The sequence below is a fragment of the Mytilus edulis genome, chromosome 1, assembly GCF_963676685.1.
Source record: "Mytilus edulis chromosome 1, xbMytEdul2.2, whole genome shotgun sequence".
NCBI lineage: Eukaryota > Metazoa > Mollusca > Bivalvia > Mytilida > Mytilidae > Mytilus > Mytilus edulis.
The window spans coordinates 50070428-50092620 of record NC_092344.1 but is presented as its reverse complement, the minus strand read 5'-3'; the positions used below and the strand labels follow the sequence as shown (position 1 = coordinate 50092620).

General features: G+C 31.2%; 2 protein-coding genes across 3 annotated transcripts in view; one reads left to right on the top strand and one right to left on the bottom strand.

The window, feature by feature from the left end:
- The window catches only part of LOC139513342 (mucin-21-like), a 254285-nt gene that overhangs the window by 20244 nt on the left and 211848 nt on the right, over positions 1-22193 (top strand). The gene's annotated exons all lie outside the window — the stretch shown is intronic.
- On the bottom strand, positions 3899-20282 carry LOC139513397 (ADP-ribosyl-[dinitrogen reductase] glycohydrolase-like). 2 transcript variants are annotated; one of them, XM_071301836.1, is made up of 8 exons: positions 20142-20272; positions 17848-17964; positions 16512-16661; positions 15826-15969; positions 14302-14456; positions 12498-12804; positions 11950-12080; positions 3899-4213 (listed from the first exon to the last, which is right to left on the bottom strand). In XM_071301836.1, exons 1-8 carry the CDS (start codon positions 20172-20174, stop codon positions 4171-4173), a joined length of 1080 nt encoding a protein of 359 aa, XP_071157937.1. In that variant the 5' UTR covers positions 20175-20272; the 3' UTR covers positions 3899-4170. The 2 variants fall into 2 exon arrangements, with proteins under 2 accessions (XP_071157937.1, XP_071157927.1); XM_071301826.1 differs by lacking the exon at positions 3899-4213 and adding an exon at positions 6222-8326 and having other exon boundaries at positions 20142-20282.

Below are 22193 nucleotides of genomic sequence, written 5' to 3'. Positions count from 1 at the left end.
CGGTACTATTACATTTTCCCAGCATAAGGTACCCAAGGCAGGTGAAGGAAGTCAACTTTAAAGGAGCGCTGTGATTAGATGTAAGGGTACAATATATATATTTTTTTTATTCATCTATGAATAACTGCAGTGTGTATATTTACAATATACATTTTGAAACCTATGGAAATATTTTCTGGAGAATTATTCGAAAAGACTTTCCAAATTTCATAAATTTTGTGTAAAATGACGATGGGCATGGATAACATAAAGACGCTCCGTTGGAAGTTGGTCATGATACTATTTGGCTTAATTTTTTAAAACAGAATAATAAAGTACTAACTGTTTTATCCAGGTTTTTATTATAAAAAGTGGTAAATTTAGAAAATGTTAGTATTGTCGCCTATGGCAGAATAAATAGTACCGTTTTCCCTATAACTAAGATGACTGGGTTGAAGCAATATATTTTGCCGGACATATCCCGTACAACAGTTATATGAATAAATAAATGGAGCATGTGTACATGTGACACAGATGATTCCCCCGCTTGCATATAAAGTTATAAATGGACATAACTAAAGAGCGGATAACGTTACTCTACTGATATTACTTCATCTGAGTTTTGTGGTAATGAGAAGTGTGCATAAGTATCATTGCATTTGGTTGATGAAAACTTTAGTAAGAGAACGAAAACGGAAAAAAAATCCATTTGAAAAGGGCATAACTCTCGAAAGTTATAAGTGACGACGTCCATATTCAAACTTGATCTGTGTCTTGTGGTAATAAGCATTGTGTAGAAGATTTGTAGCATTTGATTGAGGCAAAATTATGTAAAAGAACGGAAACAAAAAATTCAAATATTTTAGCATTTGTAATAGGGCATAACTCTTGAAAGGTCAAATAGACGCCTCTAAAATTCAATCTCGATCTGAGTTGTATGGTAAAAAGCATTTTTTATCAGATTCATAACATTTGGTTGAGGAAAACTTAAATTCGAGAATAGAAGCCAATTTATGATATTTTATAAGTATATTCAAGACAAAAAGAGAAGCAAAATGCAGACAAATATGTACATTATATGCATACTTTTAAGAGGAGTAATGCTAGCATACATACAGATTAAACGACTCGTCTCTCTCAAACTTATCGTCTCATGACAAATAATGTATACATGAACCTTAATGCTTGGTTTTATTGGCACCAGTAACATCAATAATATTGTGGTTCAATTTGTACTCTAGTTAAATTATTTACATCACATTTTTTCATTCAGATTCAGTTGTCGTGATTCATTTATAATCTCCTCTTACTAGAAAGTACTATAAAAAGCGAAAACGTCACAAGTATAGTTTACTCCTGTTTATGCAGTATAAATCAATAATCTATTTTCCTATTTCACTCGTGTTCATACAATATAGAATCAATCATAGTTTTAAATTTCATTGATGTACTTACAGTATATAATCAATAATCAATTTTTATATTTCTCTCGTATTCATACAGTATAAAATCAATCATATGTTTTATATTTCATTGATGTACTTACAGTATATAATCAATAATCAATTTTTATACTTCTCTCGTGTTCATACAGTATAAAATCAATCATATATTTTATATTTCATTGATGTACTTACAGTATATAATCAATAATCAATTTTTATATTTCTCTCGTGTTCATACAGTATAAAATTAATCATATATTTTATATTTCATTGATGTACTTACAGTATATAATCAATAATCAATTTTTATACTTCTCTCGTGTTCATACAGTATACAATCAATCATATATTTTATATTTCATTGATGTACTTACAGTATATAATCAATAATCAATTTTTATATTTCTCTCGTGTTCATACAGTATAAAATCAATCATATATTTTATATTTCATTGATGTACTTACAGTATATAATCAATAATCAGTTTTTATATTTCTCTCGTGTTCATACAGTATAAAATCAATCATATACTTTATATTTCATTGATGTTCTCACAGTATATAATTAATAATCTATTTTTATATTTCACTCTTATTTCATACAGTATAAATCAATCATATATTTTATATTTCATTGATGTTCTTACAGTACAGAATCCATAATCTATTTCTATATTTTACTCGTGTTCATACAGTATAAAATCAATCTTATATGTTTATATTTCATATATCTTCTTACAGGCACGGTATAGAATCGATAATCTATTTTCATATTTCACTATTGTTAATACAGTAAACAATCAATCATATATTTTATATTTTACTCGTGTTCATATTGTATTAAATCAAGCATATATTTTTTGTATTTTATTGATGTTCATACAATTTAAATCAATCATATATGTGTGTATTTCATTCATGTTCATACAGTATAAAATCAATCATATATTTTTGTATTTCATTCATGTTCATACAGTATAAAATCAATCATATATTTTTGTATTTCATTTATGTTCATACAGTATAAAATCAATCATATATTTTTGTATTTCATTCATGTTCATACAGTATAAAATCAATCATATATTTTTGTATTTCATTAATGTTCATACAGCATAAAATTAATCATATACTAGAACACACCCGCGAAATCGCGGGCATTCAGAGCGGAGTTAAAAGTATGTAAAGTGTTGTTAGAAGTTTACCTCCTCCTTCATTTCCAAAATTCCCAATTTTTGGTTTTCTATCAATTTCAATATGAACATACATTTAGTATGTTATGAACATTTAAGTAAGGAGCCTGTAGTTCAGTGGTAAATTGTCGTTTGTTTGTGTGTTACATATTTGTTTTTCGTTCCTTTTTCGTACATAAATAAGGACGCTAGTTTTCTCGTTTGAATTTTTTTACATCGTCATATCGGGGCCTTTTAAAGCTGAGTATGCGGTATGGGCTTTGCTCGTTGTCGAAGGCCGTACGGTGACCTATAGTCGTTAATATCTGTCACGTCATTTTGGTCTCTTGTGGAGATTTAAGTAAGGAGCCTGTAGTTCAGTGGTTAATTGTCGTTTGTTTGTGTGTTACATATTTGTTTTTCGTTCCTTTTTTGTACATAAATAAGGCCGCTAGTTTTCTCGTTTGAATTTTTTTACATCGTCATTTCGGGGCCTTTTAAAGCTGAGTATGCGGTATGGGCTTTGCTCGTTGTTGAAGGCCGTACGGTGACATATAGTCGTTAATTTCTGTGTCATTTTGGTCTCTTGTGGAGAATTGTCTCAACATGGCAATCATACCACATCTTTTTTTTTTGTAATCAATGAATTTTGTAAAATTTCAGAAAAGGTATCAAAAGTTCACATGAATAATTTTAGCGCTTATCTGTATATTACTATATAAATAAAGTGTATTTACTTTCAATTCTTAGTTTAGTAATCGATGCATGGTGGTCAATTGACATAGTATACAGACATAAACTCTGAACAGAATTAAAATACACTTTATTCGTACTATTTGTTTGTTCAAAGTATACAAAAAAAACCACAAACCGGAAGTATAATCTGACTTAAAATTTCGTCCAATGACGGGACAATATCCGGATGTCTTTTTTCTCGTTTTTCTCCCAAAATAACTCAATCTGAATAATCATATGAATGGATGACAAATGCAACTATGCACTGTACATATAGGACACAGAGTCGTGTTGATTAATTTATTGTGGAAAGAAGAGAAGCGACACCAAAAATGAGGTCTTCTCGTTTAATAGTATAGATTTTTATACATTACTCGTGTTCATACAGTAAAAAATCAATCATATATTTTATATTTTATTGATGTTCTTACAGTATAGAAACAATTATCTTATTTTCATAGTTCACTCGTGTTCATACAGTATAAAAACAATCATATAGTTTTATATTTCATTGATGTTATTTCATATTAGAATCAATAATCTTTTTCATATATCACTCGTGTTCATAATATAATCATATATTTGTATTTTATACTCATGTTCATAGATTATAAAATATATAATCATCATAATTATTAGATGGTGAGACTGAGTTACATTAGCATTTGAAAAAGAAGTTGATAAAAGCGATGAGTGAAGTTATCTAGAGATTAACTGACATTTTCCAACTCGTAAATTGTTGGCCAGTGCTCCTCTCTGTCCTATTTTGAAAATACTAGATTGGTATCATATCCACACAATTTATCTTCTTTTCTCTTGTAGATTATTTTTCATTTTTCTTATGATTTTTCATTCCTTTCCCATTTCATCATTTCAAAATATCTAAAATACATAACAAAAATTTAAAATCATGAAGAACCAGTCTGACGTATCAATATATGAAGTACCATGTGAGTTTTTTAATAAATGAAATAGTTTGCTAATAAATAAGCTGGTCATAGAAAACCAGGATCGAAATTGTGTACGCAAGACGCCCATTTCGTCTAAAGAAGACTCATCAGTGACGCTCGAATCGAAACAGCATAAAAGGTCAAATAAAAAGTTGAAGAGCATTGGCCCAAAATTCATTTCTGCCAAATACAAGTAAGATAATCGATATCTATTCATGTGATAGACATTTCTTAGTTTTTCGATAAGTTCAAAGTTAATTTATAACTTTGATCATACTAATGATAATTCATGTCAACACATATATGCTGACTATTGGCCTCGTAATACCCTCGAGGAGGAAGCCTCCACCAGCAGTCGCATCGACCCAGTTACTGGGAGTTGTTGTAAATAAACTCATCATTGACATTTTGTATGGCAGACGCGCATTCCGCGGGGTGGATGTAATGTATATTAAAACAGATAAAAGTAAGGAACACACTGAAACAGGGTAAGTTATTGCTAATAATGCTCATACAAATTATGCACAGGTAAAGTAAAGTCAAATAAAACATAACGATGAACATAGAACCACCAAGTACCTGGCTTAAGTATGTGTGAATTAAATGCCAGTTAAAGTTCGAATATGTGTACATAAAGAACAAAGTCTTACAGCTACAGTCTGAGTACATGGTTTAACAGGTAATGAATAAATACTAGAATTTCCAAGCTAAAGTAATCATACACATATAAGCTGAAGAACCAAACCAAAATATAAATGCATTTACATGTGGTATTAACAATAACATAATACAATGGCAAATTAAAATATAGATCTATAAAACTAAAATTACGAGGTCCAATTTGTCAGCCATCATCACGTAAAAACGATGAATAAAAAAATTCAAGTTTATATATAAGTAATATAGTACAATGGTGTTGATTAAAAATTACACCACTCCAGGCCCATTTGTTTTCCACGTAATTAATATTGCCAATAATTAAGAAGTTACGGGTCGAGTCCGATACCGATACCAATAGTATATTCACCTGTTACCTTTACCTTATCTGTACGTTCCGCATCTGACAGGCGCACCACAAAACCGGGTGTATTTAGGATTTTGCTATAATACACGGGTCATAATCACAGAGTTGACACTTCTAAATTCAATCATTGTCACATTGTTTCCTATTGTAGTATTTTATTTAGTTTGACTTTCTAAGATGACAATACGAATACTAAAAATCTGGACTTAAAATAAGGCGTGTAGGTACAGTTTTCAATTTGTTAGCCGGCATGACGTAAAACAGCGGTTATTTATAACTAATATGGGACAATGCTGTTAATAAAACAAAATACTCCATTCCAGGCCCTTTTGTTTTCCAAATAATTAATATTACCAAAAAGTTCCAGGTCGACGGGTTCAAACAAAAAGTGTTTGAAAGCAGAGAAAACTGTGCATCTTATAATCGGCATGACTTTATCAGATGACAATACCAATACTAAAATAAGGCTTACGCATAGTTATATACTTTAATTCAGTCACGGACCCGCGATATCACGGGTGTGTTCTAGTTGGACATAAATAAATAGCAAGTTGAAAAAAAATACGTTAGATGCATTTAAGGTACAATACATTCAAGGCTTTATAGTAGATAAATAAAGTATAAGGCTATATATATATTAGACTTACCATAAATAAATAAAATCCCAACAAGAGAAGTCAAATCTTATTAAGTATAGTTTGTGTACATGTACAGACACAAAGATGTGTTGATTGATTAATAGTTGTTTAACGCCACTTTCGTGGCACTCAGTTTTTATTGGTGGAGGAAACGCTTCAATGAGATCCCTAAATGATCAACTAAATGATTGGGAGGGGGTCCGGACAACCTCCCCCTCATAAATTCGCCTCTGACATTTACATTTTTCAATCTAATTTATAGATCTAAAATAATAGCATTAAAGTATGGCAATAACTTTATTTCAACGAATCCTGCATAACAATACAGTATCAATCATAACAAAAAAAAAAAAAGTTTAACATCTAACATTGAATAAAAATCATATAGAATATATCACTAAAATATGCAGGTACTTGAAACATAGACTATAAGTTTATATTTATTAGACTTCTATAACACTACAGCAGAAAACATACGTTTGATCATGGAATAATAATGTCAATTTAATACTTCAATGGTTTGATATATTAAAAAAAACACTTTAACATTTGAGCTAAATGTTCGATAAGATATGAATCAATAAAACAAATATTATGCAACTATTCAAAACTTAAAAACATGCGCTCTAGTGGTTCATCACCTGTCCTTCAACTCTGTCAGAAAAAAAGACGTCTTGGATTTAAATAATGAATTGTGTATCTTTCTCTGTATTGATTGGATGGTGAATACAGACATTTAATATGAGCTGCTTTTGAATAACAAAACAAGCAAGAAATCCTTTTGACAAATACTTGTCAAAAAATTGAAATAAAATTGAGTTCATATAACAAAAAGAAAAATATTATATACTAATTCTGATACATATCATACTATGACTGTTTAATACATCACTTGAACATTTACAGAACTCAAATTTAGTATAATAGAATAAATATCAATGCAATAATAATAAATGAGGAGAAAGTTTGATGCTGAATAAAAAGTTTTAACAATTATAGTTGTAATTATTAGCATCAAGTCATTGAAGTTGTTTCGACCTTACATATATCTTTGGTTTGGTTGTGTCGATTAGTTGCTGTCTCATAAACATAATATACCTCCTTATATTAATGTCTGTTTGACACATGTATCTTCCTTGCAATACAGTTTATAATGGTACAAAAAAAATTAAATCTGACATATATCACCCATATTGATAAACTTTTTTCGGGTTACACTGCCGTTTATCATCGAGGACCTTAGCACCTTAGATTAAGTAAAAATATGCTTACTTTCAATAATTGACCAATGTTATTTAAAATCTGTATAATCGTTTGATGAACAACGCATTAAAATTAACACTTTTGGGATATTTTAAAGTAGTTACAAGATAAAGAGTGAATAGTGAAACAAAACGCAGAAATAAAGGTACTATTATATGCAGAGTTTTATAAAAAAAAAAATGAACAATTCTTAACTTTGAAAAAAATCAAATAAAGGAGAATCATGATAATATACACATTTTTTGTAGCTTACAGCATTATAACTGTAAAAGAGGGGCAAAACATAATAAAGGGACAGTCAAACTCATAAATCGAAAATAAACTGATAACGCCATGGCTAAAAAAGAGAAAGACAAGCAGACAAATATTAGTAAACAAGACACAACATAGAAAACTAAAGCCTAAGAAAAACGAACCCCACCAAAATCTGGGGGTGATCTCAGGTGCTCCGGAAGGGTAAGCAGATCCTGGTCCACATGTAAGAGGATGGATGCAAACATACAAGCATACATATAGACGTGTCTCTCTCTAACACACCTTTGTAAGATCAAACAGTTATACATGTACTTGCATAATGAGTTTCAAATGAAACTGAAGGGTGACAATAATATATCATGGTCAAATTAGTAACTGGAGTTACAATATTGAAACAAGTTCTGCATTATCTGGAACAAAAACATCTACAATCTATATACTATATACGGTTAAGGCCAGAAAAAAATGTAATTCTCATTTCTTCCTCTCAGATTAATTCCAATAATTCATTTCGTTTTAAATCTTCTCAAACTACAAAGTAAAGCTGCATCTATTCAAAGAACGACAACTTCACGTTTATTGCCAGAGATCTTAAATTTTCTTTCCATTCCAACTGTCATCATTGTCATTCTTATTTATAGTGCGACGGTGTAAGAAGCAATGGAGGAAAGCTGTGTAAGTCAAAGCAAATAGTATATATATAGTAATCTCGCGATTATCATATATTTTCCAACTTATAAATGGTTTGTAAGCGTTCCTCTCTGTCCTTTTCCCTATCTACACATATATCTTTTTCGATAATGTTGAGTTTTATCATTTTACTTTTGATTTATTACTCCTTTCCCATTTCATCATTTCAAAATATCTGAAAAATATAAATCAATTTTTATGAAACTGATGTAAAACAATAAAAGAGCGCATGAGTGAGGAAATTAGGGGGGAAGAGATGAGAAGCGTGAGTCAGTGGACAAGAACACCGATAGATTTGGGATATGCAGAAAAAAATGACAAATTTTCGTCTGAGTAAAGAGATAGGGAAGTGGGAGGTATAGGAGGTAGTGTTGTGGGAATCAGGGACCCCTTTCTACCCCTCCTATATGAAATACCAAATTAAAGATTTAATAAATGAAGTATTTTGGTTAAGTATAGATATATAAAATACCACATCAATATATGTAATGTATATTAAAAACCAGGAGAAATTCAGGAACACACAGTATCCGGGTAAAGTGTTTGTACTTTATAAAGCAATAATAATAAAAGAGTACACGGGGAAAGTAAATTCAACTAAAACAGAGCCATTATGTACCTGGCATTAGTATAGGTGCACAGAATGCCAGTTACAGTACAAATACGTGTACAGATAGAACAAAGCTACAGTCTTAGTACATAAAATACCAGGCTAAATAATGAATAGATAATTAAATTTCAAAGCTACAGTAATGATAAATGAAGTCAAGTGCATAATAAAAATGTAATTAAGTATAGATTTACTAGACATACATAAAGTAGCAAGCTAAAATAGGAAGTACAAGATATACATAAATTGGCAACTTAAAATATGCACGGTCATGATTTACCGGATTGATAAAAATTGAAAATGTTATAGTTAATTTTATACAAATAACTAGGATGCATCAAAGGTACAATAAATGTTAGTCTGCATTGTAGATAACGGGAGTATAAGACTTTTAAAAGATGAGTACACACAGTCCTAACAAGAAAATACGATTCTCGAATATATTGTGTGTACCTGTACAATATAGGGTATGAGAACGGTAGTGCCATTGATGAATATAGGTAAAGAATTAATCTGAGTTTAAGAAAGATACAAGCACATCAGATTAAAGTATAATAGTTATTTGTTCATAAATGATTAAAATCATTTTCGGAAGTTTTCGTTTTCAATGCTCATCATTTCATTCGATATGACTTCATTTTAGCAATCAAGAGAAACTGAATGATCGACGAAGCGCAGGAGTGACGTTCTTTATTTTAAAGCTTGGTTATACTTTCTGTAAGTTAACTGTTCATAACATCTTATATTACATATGGTTAGATTTTTCTTGTTTCTCATTGGTTTATTTGGTCACGTGTTTTCAAATATATATTTTGTATTTTTTCACTATTTTGCCATATTGACTCGACAGCACTATATTTTGAAAAGATATTGACGCCATGTTATTACTAATATAGTAACATTGTATACTTATTGACTTGGTATGAGTCGAATAGTAAGTTTATTGTTTCCCGAGGTGTAACTATTGTCCTGAGGCGTAGCCAAGGGCAAAAGTTGTATCCGAGGGGACAATAAACTTACTATTCCACGAATATCCAGTCAGTAAGTGTTTTATTATATCGAAAAAGACCACATACAATAACTGGCGGTGATAAATCATCTATCGTAATATGAAAAGCAGAAACCACTGACGTCAACCTTACAGTATGTAAAACGAGACGTCGTCACTCTTGCGGTATTTTCAAACTATGATCCTCCAATCCCGTAGCTGCATTGGAAATTCCGCGAAATATAAAGACGCTTGCGGTCAAATAGTTTCATCGATGTCCAATAGTTGGACCGGTCCAATAGTAATGCTTGCAATTTGAAAAAAATAGTCAAAATATTGTACTTAATTTATATAGAAAATGATAACTGAGGTATAATAAAGCGTCAATATCATTTCCAAGAATAGTAACATAGCGTCAATATCATTTCCAAAAAATAGCAACATCGAGTCAATATCGTTTTCAAACTTACGCTATGATCTACATATATACGTTATATATGGATGGACCTGTTAGATTTTATTCCACTGCATGTTGATTTTGATAGCGAAATCAACATTTGATTGGTTGAAACGTTCACACGTGACGTGGAACAAAACTTCTTATAACATATTTGTTACGAATACGATGGGTTTTGCATATGCAATAACCTCAAAATTGCCCGGGGCAAAAAAGACGATATTGATATTGTGCCCTGATTCCAAATGACGACACTTTTGTGATACAAAATTAAAAATTTTGCCTGTTATGTTTTATTAAATTCTAATAATTAAACTTTGTGTCTCTATTCTGCAGAACTTAGATATGTGATAAATAGATTATAACATGTCTTTTCCATATTGACTAAAGCCTCGAGGCCGATATGGGAGTCTCGGGATGATACCAGGGCCAATATGGAAAAGGCCATGTTATAATCTATACATATTCACCTCTGAGTATCACATTCCCCTCTGACATGTCGGGACTAAATCGTGTGACGTAAAGCTGGGGTCACACATTCACGATTTTTACTGCCGTCCTTGACAGGACCATTCCCGATTAAGATTTGTCAAAAGTCTGATCAAGATCCTGTGAATCGTGGATGGAAATTCGATTTGTATCTTTCGCCAGGTAAAATTCGACCGAGTCTGTCACGACTGCGTCCCGATTCTACCGAATGTAATCCGACAGAGATCAGATAGTGACAAGACAGTGAACCGACGCTGACGGAAGTTATCCGTTCGAAAACTGTCGGGATGATCAGGTACTGTCGGGACGTAATCCTATCACGGTCCGCTCTATCGCATTGCAAACGGCTTTGTCTGGTCTCAGTCGTATTGTATTCTGTTATTGTCGGGACTTCTCCAGATCATTCCCGTTCCACAGGACACCGTCCCGAATACACAGAACAATGTTAGGAATTCGACCCGATACAGCAGAATCTGTCACGACATAGGTACGATTGTAATCCGACTAGAAAAAATCGGTTGAGTTTCCCCGAATGTTACGGGACGCAACTAACTGTCGGGGTGCTTTGCCGAACTATTCGGACCCTTCCCGACCAGAAGGAATCTGTTACGAACTAAAACGACTGCGTTCAGACAATAATAGGACATTCCAGATAATTGAGGATACTAATCCGACTTTTTCACTTTTCGTGTCGTATCGCTGTCTGATCTCAAACGGGAGCAATAATCGGCAATGTGTGAACCCCGCATTACGCGCGGTTTATGTACATAACGTGTTGAACCTCTTATTTTCTAAATAGCTTTGGCAAATATCATTATCGTGTTCACAAATTTATTACAGAAGTTAAAACAAAAGGACTTATTAAATAATTAATGTTTATCCATAATGTTTATCAATATGTGTGTCGTGTTTAGTAATAAAAATAAGCGGATAAGTCGGAAAAAATGCCGGTATGCAAACTAATACTTGAAGTTCAGATAGTATTCAAAGCTTATGCAGTGGAAAAAACATTCATTTCCCTTGGCTTCGGAAGATATGAAGATTTGTTCACCCTCGAAAAATCATATTTCCCTCGTGAAATATGAATATTCTTGGGTGAACAAATCTTCATATTTCCCTCAGGCAGGGGAAATAAATGCATAATATTGACTTCGACCTCGGTCAATATAACCTGAACAGGTCAATATATAACGTATTGACCTCGTCAAAAGTCTATAATTGATAAATATTCATTTGAAAATACAGAAAACTTACTTTTTGATTTCATTATCCAACCAGTCCTTGTGTAAAAGTTTAGTCAACCATGATTTCGGTAAAGTAGACGTTCCAAGTTTACATCCCAGTAAAGCACCTCCAACACAGGCATTTGTATCGGCATCTCCTCCCTACGTAGAAAATAAGTTAAACAATTAATAAAAATACACACATATCATTCAATTGGAAATATAGGATATTTGGAAACCGGCAAGACAGAATGAGCTCACAGAAAGAAAAAAAAATAATAAAAAATACGAGACACTTGCCTCTACCCTCTTAAAATCAAATTAAACTTTTTAATTCAAGAGCAGGATAATAAACAAAATGTAGAGCTACATGTATTAAAGCAAGATTCATTTTTACATTTGATGTTAAAGTTCAGATTTACCCTTTTATCTATATTTACCGCATTGTATCACATTTTCTTTAAATCCTTGATGCTGAAATGGTGATAATGAAAATTAGAGTAATATTTGCGTCACAAGTAAGAAATTCAAAAGTGATTACTAAATTTGAAAAAAAACCAACTATAATCAAATTTGTACCTGCATCACAATTTTTGTGATTGTTTTCCGGAAATCATCTTGCTTCAATGCCCAAAATCCTGTACCCATAGATTTGTATGTGTAGCCAATTTTTTTGGCTTCGTCTAATTTCAAATCTTCAATATCATCACATGTCAAATAGAACATAAGGTCTTTCTTTTCTGTATCCGTTTCTAAACACGTTGATGCATATTCATAGGCGTCTTGTATTATGTCTTTCACTATGAATTTGCCGTGTTTGTCCATATGCTTTCCTTGTAACATGGTCGCTATGGCAACAGACACAGCTACTGTAGAAGCCTGGCATCTACAAGACAAAAAAAATCAAAACCCGAATATGTAAAAATTCATTGTTGAACACCCTACTCCTCTATAGTGAGTGGCGTTTTAAGTGTCATCCATACCCAGTGATGTATGGACGCGTTTTGTGTTAAATTTGTTCTATTCCACTTCCTATATAATTGTAATGTCGAGATATGTACTAGTGCACTACAATTTGTAACGTTCATATTACTGTATTTTGAAGTGTTCAACATCAAACATCAAAATTAAATCTGACCTAGCCAAAACGAAGTCCAGAGGCATGCAGTACACAAAACTTAAATTACATTTAAATGACGTCTGAAAATATTACTATAATATTAAAAAGTATTTTATTTTAGGTAGACCCTGTTGACTTTGCTAAAAAGTTTAAAACCTGGATTATGTGTTTTTGCTAATGTTGAGTGTGCATTAAACTTCTCTAAATAAATGGTTCATTCACCCATTATTTTATATCTTTAACTATTGGTCCAAGTAATTATATTTTAAAGTATACTTTTATTCCACATCTTAAGCCAACAGGAATCACCAAAAGCATTAAATTATCGTTTATTTAAAGTTACTTTGGAGTTTGAGAAATATTTATTTTGGATGACCGGAAGATATCCTTATTTCTTAAATTTGGAACTTTGAACATAAAATCTCCAATAGAAACTAGAAGATGGCAAAACATAGAAAGAGAAAACAGAAAATGTGTATTGTGTAATTCAGATGCCATTGGTGATGAATACCATTACATTTTTAATTGTTCAGCTTTCGATAATTGTAGAAAACAACGTATTGTATTTTACAATAGAAATAGAACAAACACATTGAAGATTTATGACTTAATGAATTCCCCAAAATGTACAGAACTGAACGAACTTTGTAAACTTATTAAGGAGATCAATAACCAATTGAACTTTTCTGGGTGAACAATTGTGAATGCCTCTATCTACTTTCGTACATTATTTATTTATGTAATTGTATTGAAATATGCATAATTATCTTTATACCTTTCTGTTATTTGGTTTGTGAGAATTAACAAGATTATACTTTGTTATAATATTATTTATATCATGATTTATATCATGATTTATTAGTAAAGCAGACAATTTTTTAAAGTTACAAACTCAAAAATTCAAAAATAAATCTGACTCCAATCTATTTATCATATTTTTTCTTTATTTTTAAGTACAAATTCAAAAGTTTTAAAATAAGTCTAACTCCAATCTATTCTTTTTAATTTTTCTCTATTTTTAAGTATTTCTTTGATGAAAAAAGAAACATATTTTAGATAAACAAGGTACTATACCTAAACAGTGTACCAAATATGTTATGCTTTAAAAAAAATACAGGTAAATCTCAGGTGAAATTCTAATTAACCCTGATTGTTATAAAAACAAATTATTTATCAAAACATCTATTGTTATTTGCAAGTGGGAATAGAAGGAATAGTATTTTTAAAAAGTGGGAATAGGAGGAAGACACCAAATAAATTAACCTTGGATCGTGATGTGTTGTTTTTGCAAAGTCCCTTGCATTTTTTGTTACATCATCTAAACTCCAGAACATGTGAATACCAACGATGGAGGTCCTCATTACAGCACCATTGGATGCAATATTTCTGTCTTGTTCATCCCAAACATACCGGGCTACCTAAAATGTAGTGATAAAAAGTTTACAGTGATATGAAAGATTCAGAACCAATATAATTTTAAAACCAGGAATAAAATTATACATAATCTTTTTCTATCATAAAAAGTAAAACCACAAAAATACTGAACTCCGAGGAAAATTCAAAACGGAAAGTTCATAATCAAATGGCAAATATAAGTTATTTCAAAATTATGGTTGTTTTTATTATTAGTCTAAAGGTGTATTTTTTTCTTTACATCTAGAAGGACTAGGAGTCGGTTTAACTAAAAAAAACTTACGACTAAGATTGATTTTAAGTCATGAACAATTCTGTATACTTACGACCGATCTTAGTGCTAAGTTTTTCTATGAAACAGACTCCAGGAAATACACAGTACTGAATAAACACAGCATATATACCAGGATTATGCGTTTCATCTACCAAAGACTCTTTAGTGACACTCAAATAACAAATATCAAAAGGGCCAAATCAAGTGCGAAGTTAAAGGTGCATCTGAAACAATTACGAAGTTGAAGGTGCATTTGAAACAATTACGAAGTTGAAACTGCATTTGAAAAAGTTACGAAGTTGAAGCTGCATTTGAAACAATTACGAAGTTGAAGAGAATTGAAATCAAGTAATGAAGTTGAAGAGAATTGAAATCAATTACGAAGTTGAAGATAATTGAAATCAAGTACGAAGTTGAAGCGGATTGAAATCAATTACGAAGTTGAAGAGAATTGAAATCAAGTACAAAGTTGAAGAGGATTGAAATCAAGTACGAAGTTGAAAAGGATTGAAATCAAGAACGAAGTTGAAGCTGCATTGGAATCAATTATGACGTCAATTAGCATTGACAATAAGTACAAAGTTGAAGAGCATAGGCATCGAGTTCGAAGCTGCAGTGCATTGTAATCAAGTACAAAGTTGAAAAGCATTAAAACCAGGTAGAGATACATACACTAATTCACAAAATGCTTGTTTTTGACCGCTAACCATTAAGCTGATAACTCCCAAAATCAATCCTAACAATTCCTAAAATTGGCAGGTTATAGGGTCTTATTGGTAAAGAACCTCATCATAGATACCAGGATTCAAATTTTGTATTTACGCCAGACGCGCGTTTCGTCTTTAAAAGACTCATCAGTGACGCTCGAATAAAAAAAGTTAACAACGCCAAATAAAAACGAAGTTGAAGAGCATTGAGGACCAAAAATTCCTAAGAAGTAATATAGTATTTGTTAATTATATTAAAGGTGCTAAATTATAATATGAGTTGACTATTTTATTATGAAGAGCTTTAGAAATATAACAAGACTTTGTTTGCTCTTACTTAAGTTTGTTCAGTGTAACCAGTTTATGGTAGGTATCACGTGAAATGCGTCTTACCTCATGTGGGTCTATTAGGAAGTCTGGACGTGAAGTTACATTCATTGTTGTAAGACCTATACCCAATCCAGATAAATCACCCACCTCACTAAAACCACTCTTAATCCAGGTTTTAAACTTTTTAGCAAAGTCAACAGGGTCTACCTAAAATAAAATACTTTTTAATATTATAGTAATATTTCCAGACGTCATTTAAATGTAATTTAAGTTTTGTGTACTGTATGCCTCTGGACTTCGTTTTGGCTAGGTCAGATTTAATTTTGATGTTGAACACTTCAAAATACGGTAATATGAACGTTACCAATTGTACTTCACTAGTACGTATTTCGACATTACACGAACGTCTCATTATTGATGATCAAGGCCAAATATATGAAAATAAACTACTTATCAAAAAATGTAAATAAAATATTTTGATACATAAAAAAAAGGTAATTATGGACAACCCCAAACATAAGTACTTATTTTCTATCCAGCACGATTATCAGAGAATCAAATGAAAATAAGAATAAAAAATAATTTAACAACCATAATAATATTTGAAGAAATGTATATTTTATTTCTTTTGACATTGTTTTAGTCATTTTCAATATCAGATTATTCTACTCTCATTTTTAAAAGTAAATATGGTTAAATTGTCTAGAGCGCTGGATGTCGACTTTGAAACTGGAAATTTCGTAACATACCTTACCACCACAGTCGACAAGAGATCTCATAATTAGTATCATTTGGTCACTGTCATCTGTCCAGTCGCCTTCTCGCCATCTTGATCTGTGAAAATCATCAACGATCTTTTTATGTCGATATTCTAATTTTTTGGCTTTTTTCCCATAATGCTTCAAAGAGATATTTAATATGAATAAATTAAATGGGAAAGTAAGTACACAAATAATTTACCACTGCCAATGATCTATATTCATACAAAAATTATGCGTTCTTGTCAAATTAAATGTGTTAAATACTTATATTAACCTATAGTTTTTGTTTTGTATTAGCTTGTGCTGTTTTGTTATGGTTTCATCTCCTTTCGTTCAGACTTAATTCTTTTTGGGACTTCTCAAATAAGATGTAATGTAAAAAAAATCACTGGTCTTAATACCAGCATCCATAACCATAAGACCCCTATTTCAGCACCAATTTAATTGTGCAATTCACTTCCTTTAAATGATTCTCAAACGCAATACGTTTCTGTTTGTGGGGATTATTTTTTGTAAGAGTTTTTATATGAGATATTATTTTTGCTTGATTTTTCCCAAAAGGACATACGTTCACTTAGTTTTAGTTTTATAGTCTTTACATACGATACATTTATTATACAAATCAGCATCCTGTAAAGGATTTGTTTATATATTATCAGCCTGCCATAAATTCGCGTTAGTAAAATGTTTGGCTATTAACTATATATGCAAGTATCTTACTTCAATTATTCTTCAAACTTACAATAAAAAGAGATATCAGTTTTCTTGTATTTCTGGTTATTTTTAAAAACTACCTGGTAGACATTTCTTTCCCGATCTTTTCACCTGCCCAATATAGTAAGCACTCCTGTGCTGTCATGATTTATAAATAATATTTTTTTTTTGTAACTTTACTGTTCATATTTTATAATCTGTAGAAATATTTTAAGATTCGAATTGCATTTATCATTAATACACTGTTTCTGAAGTGCAAATTTAAAACTCAAAACTGACCGATAGCGGGTAAAAAATAGAATAAGACACAGAGGCGGATTTAGGGGGGGGCAAGGGGCCCGGCCCCCCCCCTTTTTGGGAAAAAATTTGGTTGATTATATAGGGAATCACTGAAGCGTGACTGGAGCGGGTCCCCTCTTAAGTCAGTCAGTAGGCCCCGACTTATGGAAATTTCTGGATCCGCCACTGAGACAGACGTGTCTACTCTGTGTTAAACTATAAATGCGTTGATTTTCTTAATTTATATTATTTTAATATCTGTTGATGAACTTTTAACTGTCGACAGCTTTTAGTAACCTTATAATAACTGGAAGTCTAAAACAATATTCACCTTCTTTGCCTCATCCTTTGATAAAAATTCAGTGAGAAGTCCAATTGCATCACCAATACACTGTCCATATATAGTTGCTAGAATTCTGTCAATTGTTTCTGGTGATGGTTGCTTATGCTTAAAAAGAACATCAACAACGTAATACTTAATCATGCGTCTGTGCGTATATTTCGGCATGTTTGATTGTTAGGTTTTAATATGCAGGTCTTGAAAGTCTCATACAATCCGTAGTATGTTGTGGGTACGTATTGATGCCCTTAACCTGTTCTGTTTTGTGAATATGTTAATAATTTCTTGGTCTTCCGCATTGTAAGTATTTCTCGACTTGCTAGTTTTATGAATATCTGTGGGATCGTCCGACTCTTATCTCTCTAAAACTCTTATAGTAAGTTTAGGGAAAATTAGGCGAAATTAAAGCGTGAATCAACGCATTTATTGTTAAATGGCAATTCAATAATATTGTTACGAGTAACGTTCATTTTTGTTATATTTTTGACACATTTGAGTTTATATAGCCATATCATTTTTGAAACACATTTTATCTATGAATACCAGGTATGCACGTTATTTCTTAGTCAGAACTCGAGTACAGAAGCTGTTGATATATATTCATAGCTTGGCAAAAAACAACTTTAAGACCTGTGGGGGCTGCTTTTCCGCCAATTAAACATTCTGTGAAATGTGAGCGTAGATTGGTCAATTGTTTCTGACTAGATGGACATGTCTTTCTGTGTAACTTCATCTTGTGATGTTAAAGTCAAAACCGACTATTCATAGGTATTTATATTAAAATTGACCATACACAATTTTCTATTTATGTAAACAAACACACGTGAGTGTGTGTTTTTATATTGACCATCTATTAGTGTTTGTATTAAATAAACAAGTTTTTGTTTAAATATACGGTTGTTTTTTTTAGATTTGTAAATATTTGTAAATAAAATAAAGTATTGAGTATGATATTTGATATGTAAATAGCACAGAATTTTAACACGCGAATGGTTTTCTTTAGTTACTTTAGGAAATTTGTCAAAAGAAGCTCGTATACAGTGCAGTTACGTAAAGATGAATGGTTTCGCCCCAATGAGTATTTGTATGTTTATAATGTTTTTATGCATTGATAAATTATATGATTTCTCACTTTGATCTTCTATTATTTAGACTGTCGTGTACCACACAAAGGTGTTTCCGTTCCATCGGGACTTATATAATTCCATTTTGTTTATAATATAAAAAAAATCAAGTAAGCTACACATGCTGTCGACCAGTTCCTTTGAAACAAGTTTTTGTTTCTATTTTGTGAATAATTTGAATTAACAAAATGCTACTAAAATTGTAACAATGACAATTTAAGTTGCAAGTTAATGATTTGTATTTTTTTAGTTACATTTAAACGTCTTTTAAAAGAACTTCAAACTATTTCAATGATTTTGTAATACTGGTTGTTTTCCTGATGTACTTACATTACGATGTATTATTCAAAGAATATTTAAGTATATAGAACGGGTACCTAATTATTTCTCCCATTACTTCTATCCAATTTTATAAAAAACCGGGGGCAGAATTTGTATTCCCTATGTTATACTACAAAATTTCAATTACTTCCTCATTCTAGTTTCAATTCATGGTCTCTTGTAGAATTCTGCAATGGTCATGACAGGCATTTGATAGAGCAATACTGTTTAATTATTAATCATTATCATTTGATCAACTTCCTGGTTGAAATCGAAAATAAAATTTGGACCATTTATTCAGACAGTCATCTACCCTAAACATTTCCGAATCACTAAAAATTCTACAATAGTTAAAATTTTAATTAATACCCTTTATAATATATACTATAAATTTAAGCATCTTTACATAATTTGCAACTTAGTAAAATCTCATTTAAAAGATGGTAGATTTATTAAGGGACTGTGTATTATTTAAATTATTAGGCTATTTTACTCTTTTCTCTATGCTTTTTGTCAAGGTTCTCTGTTCGACATTTTTAGGCATCTCATCATTATCTTGTCATTATTTATTTTAGTTTGTTTTTCTCTATTCTTAATGTTTTGTCCATTATTCTCTATTCTGTAAAACCCCATTCACACCCTCATATATTCACGTTTAAGGAAGTGATTATGTTTGATAAACAAATGTGTATAGAAATGAATCCTCAAGAAAGCGTTTATGTAATATTTAATACCTTTAATTTGGTCACACATTTCATGGAGTGATCGTGTTCAGTAATTTATTGGTTAATTCTAATATTTCATTTTACCATGCTGTTTATTAGGTATACATGTACTTACAGAAGCTGTTTCGCCATCTTCGCTGCTCGCCATTGTCAGATCGTAGAATCAATTTTAATGACAAATGTCGTGTTTAAATCCTTCATTCATATAGAGAATAAGCAATTTCTATAAATAGGATCGGACACGCTACTGTGGTTCATATATATTTTACATTCTATATTCGTAATCAAAAATGGAGATCCTTCGTGTTTACTCTTTTTCTTATTCTTTTTTAAATTGTTTGTTCGATTTTATTGAATAATCAAGAAAAGTGGTTTGAACGACAATTATAAAGAAATATATGTACACATATATCATTTCTAGCACTGAATCGATACTGCTGCTGGCATAGAACCGTTTCTTCGTTTCATTTTTGGTGTTTTAAATTTTTGTTATGTTGTCTAAATAAGGGCAACAGTAGTCTACCCGTGTTCAAAAGTCATTAATCAATTGAGAGAAGAAAAAAACGAGGGTAACTCATCAATTATAAGTGGAAAACAAAAGAAACATCAGGAACACTGAAGTGAAACATACATAGAAACATTCTATTTGTTAACAACTGTGATAGAGGGACAGCATTTAGGAAATATTACAAGGTTGTATGAATATAATCAAACATAGGGTAAATAAAAGTTGAAATAGTGAAAAAAAAATATAAACAAAATACACAAAACGCAAAAGGGGTACATCCTGGTTGCTGGTTGACCGCTAGTGATTCTGTATCGGCATTTTTTATAACTTTTCTTTCTTAAATCTTGCTTTGATTTATTTTGAAATTATCAACAAATTAAGTTATAGTGGATTTTGATATTCTTGTTGTGCCCCATTTTGGGTATATAACATCTCAGTTTAAACGTTTAAACTCGAATAAAATAATAAAAAAAAGCTTCCGCAACTCACTATAATTTTAAACTTTTATTTTTTTTCAGCCAATTTGAATCATTGACTTTGAACAACCACATTAAAAAATGTTCATAAAATAAAACATTACTACGTGTCATGTTACCATGGGTTCATATGATATTTAAATATTTTCCAGACTTCCTTGTTCTCTGTCTGGGTGACTTATTAAAAAAAAATTGAAGCCATTTTTGTAGGAATCTTGTATTGTGAACATTAAAACTTCAATATGAATGTTTGTATTCTATTAAATTAAACAAACAGCAACTCACTTTTAAATTTTGCAACGTATATTTGACCCTCCGTACAGACGTGTAAATTACTACAATACAAGATTAAATCTATATCTTCAAGCATGAAGAAAAAAGTATTAAAAACTGATTTGCCGGACTGACGGATGAAAGACAAACAGACAGACGAACGGATGGGGTTCAAACTTACAGTCCTATTCGACGTGGTCAGTAAGGGACCAAACAAATGGAGCATGTGTCAATGGGACAAAGATGATGACCCCACACGCATATAAATTTATAAAGGGACATAACTGATCAGCGGGAAAAGCTTCTTTACTACCGATATTACTTCATCTGAGTTTTGTGGTTATGAGCATTGTGCATACGTTTCTTTGCATTCTTTTGATGAAAACTTAAGTAAAAGAACAGAAACGAAAAATTCAGCAATATTTTTACCATTTGAAAAAGGGCATAACTCTAGAAAGGCATAGGTGACGACGTCCAAATTCAAACTTGTTATGTGTGTTATAGTAATAAGCCATCTGTAGAAGATTTGTAACATTTGGTTGAGGCAAACTTATGTTAGAGACGGGAAACGAAAAATACAATACTTTTGCATTTGTAAAAGGCATAACTCTTCAAAGGTCAAAGTGACGCCTTTCAAATTCGATCTAAGTTTAATGGTAATTACACTGTAGCATTTTTATCAGATTAATACAATAATGTAGTTGAGGAACGGAAGCCAATTAGTGATATTTTTAAGTATTTGCTAGACTAAAAGTGAATTAAAACGCTGCAAAATATGTACCTTATATGCAGAATTTAAGAAAAATTGAATAATCTTAAACTTAAGAAAAATGAAGTAAATGAAAATCCTGATAATATGCACCTATAACAGATTTGATACTATAAGAGGAGGAGTGCTTACATACAAACA

Excerpts from the sequence above, each read along its gene's own strand:
- LOC139513397 (XM_071301826.1), bottom strand. The coding sequence starts at position 20,174 with ATGGCGAGCAGCGAAGATGGCGAAACAGCTTCT. Across the intron at positions 14,457-15,825 it reads TCCTAATAGACCCACATGAG|GTAGCCCGGTATGTTTGGGA; the intron begins GTAAGACGCATT and ends ACTACATTTTAG. Across the intron at positions 12,081-12,497 it reads TCACAAAAATTGTGATGCAG|GGAGGAGATGCCGATACAAA; the intron begins GTACAAATTTGA and ends TTTTCTACGTAG.